Source organism: Amphimedon queenslandica, unplaced genomic scaffold (genome assembly GCF_000090795.2).
Source record: "Amphimedon queenslandica unplaced genomic scaffold, v1.1 AMPQUscaffold_12935, whole genome shotgun sequence".
NCBI lineage: Eukaryota > Metazoa > Porifera > Demospongiae > Haplosclerida > Niphatidae > Amphimedon > Amphimedon queenslandica.
The window spans coordinates 41,488-46,370 of record NW_003546829.1 but is presented as its reverse complement, the minus strand read 5'-3'; the positions used below and the strand labels follow the sequence as shown (position 1 = coordinate 46,370).

Genomic DNA, 4,883 nt, shown 5'->3' with positions numbered 1-4,883 from the left:
AGACACATCTACTGATGACTTGACTGGAGTAGGTTTCATTGGTATCAACTATATAATAGATGAAGTCAAGAGTGCTTTGACACAGCTGCCACCATTTGAAAGCATAATTACTTGTTGGAAGAAGTCAACTAAGGATATATTGAAAGATTTTACATTTATGAATTTGCTGATTTACCTAGTGTACGAGAGAGACAAATCATTTGATATGAAGTCACTGAAAGCCTACAAATTCTTTTATAACGGCTTTGTCCAGAATGTATGGGTGCATGAATGCTCACCTACAGGAGGCACTGTTGTGTTACGAGTTCTCTATTTTCATGCTTATGTTCATCTTAGTTTTACTTGTGAATCACCTCTGTTAGTGTTTGTTTCCATTAATGGAGACAACAGAGATGTATATGCAGCAAAATGCAACTGTGTGTCAGGGTAAGTTTAAATTACAAGAATTAAAATTATAATCAATATTTTTAGGTTAGGACAAGCATGTAATTATGTAGCTGCATTATTTTTTTTCATTGAGCATTACGTGAGTACTGGACAGGAATGCCTACCAACAAAGGTGTCAAAGACATCTAAACCAATGGCTTGGAATTAGCCTCCTAAGAAGGAAGTCAGTCCAGCTCGTGCAAAAGATATTAACTTCGTAAAGCCTAGTCATAGTGATATAAAGGACAATAATGAAATGAGAAAATACAAGCGACATAAATTTGATCCAAGGCAAATGCTTCATAGAACACTTGATTCAGATAGTCTCACAATTCTTTTGGGAGATATTAAAAAGTCTGTACCTACCTCAGGATTAATGCAGTTCTGGGAGAATAGCCCAAAACATTGCAGTGAACAAACTGATTCAAATTTGTGGATTCATGTCATCTTCTGTCATGAATAGTATATCAACTTCAAGAAAGAATTTATAGTCCCAAGTATTAGCCAATGCTGTGACTACTTAAAGTCTATTACACTTTCTCAGGAAGAAGTCAATCAAATTGAGGTCGCAACTGGTGAACAGGCTAGAAGCAATTTGTGGCATGCATTGCATAATGGAAGAATCACCAGTTCCAGATTTGGTTCATCGAAGACAATCAACTGACTCTCGAAGAATTGTTAAAGATATAATGGGATATAAAAAGGAGATTCCAAAATATTGCCAACCCCAAATTCGATGGGCAAGAGACAATGAGCCTAGGGCACTTAAATGTTACCTTGAAAGTCAGTTGGCTATTGAAGAAGAGATGTTGTTTGAGCCAGCAGGCTTGTCATTGTCACCAGAAAAGGCATACTTAGGAGCATCATCTGATGGGAAACTCACTCGCAAGTCAAGTGATACTTGCATTGGGTGCTTAGAAATCCAGTGCCCATACAGCATAGATAGATTTCTTACAATATCCCTTACTCCTGATGAAATAGCAGACAAGTATGGAAATAAATTTATGCTACAAAGAGGAGAAAATGGCTTGCTCAGTCCACGTAGAAATCATTCATACTATGCACAAGTGCAAAAAGAAATGGCCATTCTCAATGTTGATTGGTGTGACTTTGTTGTTTATAGTAAAGATACTGTAATTGTTGATCATATTGTTAGGGATTTTGATTACTAGACTAAATTACAGGAGATTCTTGATGAGTTTTATTGCAAACATATTATTCCAGAAATTTTATCTGGAAAAATTTTTAAGAAAGAATACACTATTTAATACTATAATATTGGAGGTAGAGATAGTAAAAGACATGAGGATTGGGAAGTACTATATATGAATGTACATGTATTATGTAATAGTAAAGATTACATTCTGCTACAGTATTAGTCATAGTTTAGTAATGGTATAAAATAATTATACATATGACTGTACATGTACTGTAGTAGTAATTGGATCAGATTATACATTCCAATTATTAATGATAAAAGTGCTAATAATTATTTTTGTCTACCAATCCTGATTCTCTTTTCATTCTACCTTGGGACTCATTCACAGTCAAACACACACTCACTTACTCTCCATAAATTTGATAGTCTAACAACTTTTAAATACATGTATACAATCCATTTAAATCATAACAAAGAGATAGTGGGAATGGGGATAGAGAAAAAGAGTATGCATAAACAGAACTAATATCCTACAAGAGGAACATCAAAATTAGTCAAATACATACAAACTGCATTGATGTCACTAATTAAATCACCCATTAGATTGGAAAATGTGGTTCAATATCTCATATCAACAACCTCTTCCTATCACTCGTTCAATATGAATTCTGTATTCAGCACTTCGTCTTGTCTTCTCAACATCATAGGCACTTAGTTGTTTCTGTGATCCTAAGCGAGGAGGTACATTCAACAAAATTCCTTTAGGAGCCACTTCCTCTTGAATATCAAAGCCCCTATCTGCCATAGTCATATCTCCTGGTTCAAGAAGCTCTAAAAGTCCAGATTGGCAAGTAATTTCACGGTCTGATACCCGACCACCCCATGCTTCAGAAACAAAACTCACTAAACCTGATGGGGTACATCAAATGAGAATTTTCTAAGTATTTCTGCTTTTGTACTGTGAAAATGTAACAGATGAATTGAGTATGGCTGATGGCCATTTGCACTGAACTTCATAACAATCAATAATTATCCTTGTGTTAGGAAAATTCTGTTTAAATTTCCTGAGCATCCAGTTGTCAATCTGCTTGCTTGATGGAAATGGAAACAACTGTCTCAACTCCTTGGATAATTAGCAAATCCATGCTGTAAACAGACAGCTATAACTAGACTCACTTATTTTGAATCTAAAAGCAGTGTCTTGAGTGAGTAACCCTAATCGCAAATGCATTAGAACAGAAAGAAGCTGATCTTCAACAGCAAATCTTGGAAAGCAACTAGCTGTGATGGAATGGTTATTTGTCTGGCCACAGTTCCATGGCATCATTACTGTAGCTTTGGGTTTCAAGTATTCTACTAATGCCTTAAAAGCACCATACGTTGGTAAACCAGTGTAGAATCGGGTTTTTTGGTCATTGTTTTCTATGACATAGAAGGAAAACTCAGCAGATGGAGCTCTTGATAATTTTAACTCTACAATTTTTGCATCGAATTGCTCCATGTCTCTCTCTTGGTCATTTTGACATTCTGCAAAAATAACAAATTATACATCATTTTTATTTTTGCAAACATAAAAACATACCAATATCAATGGAAATCGTTTCAGATGGATCAACTTTAGTCAGCTCAGTACGACCATGTTGAGCCACACCTTCCATCACCAAATCAATGAAACAATCAGCATCATGCCTGGCAAGTGTCCCATGATCATGTCTCACTGCAGCACAAACTCTGCAATTCCTGTTCCATCCTTTCCAGTCTCACTTGCTCCAATAGTATTGCTCTCGATCTTTGCTGAGCTCTTTCAAACCTTGCTACAGAATGAGAAGGCTTTGCACAAGTGCCAGGATCAACCAACTGAACTGAGGCAGGAACAGATGGTACATAGTCTGGATTGTTTGGTATATTAGACTTGGACCCAGAAATGAAGTGCTGTGAACATACACAATCTCCATCTCCTGGCTCCCAGGGAGTACCATCGTAATTTCTACGACCTACAAAAGAAAGCCAACTTCTTCTACGGGCAAGATCTCTTGGAAAGTGATAGAAATGATATCTTGAACAAGTAGAATGTCGATTGTGGCATCCTACCACGCAGCAACTTGTTGGCATCTTGCCTACCAAAATGGCAGTTTCCCGTTAATTTCCATTTCAATTGAAAAAGGTCTATAGTAGCCAGCTTATTCCTTCCTATGGGAATGCTTGTAAACCATGGCTTCCCTTCTTGTAACACAGAAACTGGACGGACGTAGAAATTATCTCTTCAAATTGCTTCCTTTGGCAACTTAGAAATGTACAAATCTAGGATCTTAACGTAATCTCTGCTTCCAGCTTCTGGGACTTCAAATGATAAACGACTTTCTGTTCTATGTATAACTGCCCTTATCCATCAGATCTATTTTTGCTACCATGCTCAGTGTATATGTAGCAGATCTTTTGGACTCCATCTACAAACAATAGATCACGACGCAGTTGTGAAAACTTGAGTTGGCGATGTTCATCTCCTCCCCATAAACAGAGGTTTTTGCCATTGTAGAAAAAGATGCAATTAAACAATCCAGCTGGGGTAGATATATCCAGTACCTTAGTATCCCAAAGAATATTTTCGTCATCTTTTGGTAGCGTCTCTGTATGTCATGCTTCTGCTCCTATACCCTTCTGGTGAAGGCGACGAAATTCATGGTCACAAATGTTATGGAAAGCCTCTAATTGAGGATCGTTGAATATGTTGATGGCTGATGCACGCCCTTTCTGAAGACGCATATGTCGCTGTTATCCAGCCAAGAGCAAGTACAAAGTCTTGGGTGTATACTCATTACCATCCACCTTCCTTGTTTCTTTTACTTACAAGCTCAAACTATGGCCTATCTCTTTTGGGTCATCGCTTAAAAGCACTTCCATTGGCTGCTTACATTCATAATCAGGAAGCATCTCCTTTCTCTGCTGAAACCACTGCTCATAATTGGCCAAAGCCCATTTGTTATTAGCGGCCGTATTATTGGTAGAATAGGCTTTCATAGCTTCTTTTAAGTCGCTATCCTCAATAGCAAAGTAAAACCGATCCTTTGATAGTTATAAGGACACCTTCCGACACTTTGGAATCGGTTGTAGCTGGTCTTTCTCCTTGGCATTCTCCTTCTCTGCTTCCATTTTGTTGATCTTCTCGACCTTGACCTTTGTGTTTTTACCACAAGAAGTGAAGTCTGAGGATGCACATTGGCGCGCACCTTTTATATGCCCACTCATTGTCACACAAATATGTTGATAACAACCCCGCTGCGGGATACATCGCATTTGC

The 4,883-nt window shown here is 37.6% G+C and overlaps 1 protein-coding gene across 1 annotated transcript; it reads right to left on the bottom strand.

The window, feature by feature from the left end:
• Positions 1-3,292: 3,292 nt before the first annotated feature.
• Positions 3,293-3,697, bottom strand: LOC100632428 (THAP domain-containing protein 11-like). The gene has a single exon (XM_011408555.1). The coding sequence runs from the start codon at positions 3,695-3,697 to the stop codon at positions 3,293-3,295; it is 405 nt and encodes a 134-aa protein (XP_011406857.1).
• Positions 3,698-4,883: the final 1,186 nt, after the last annotated feature.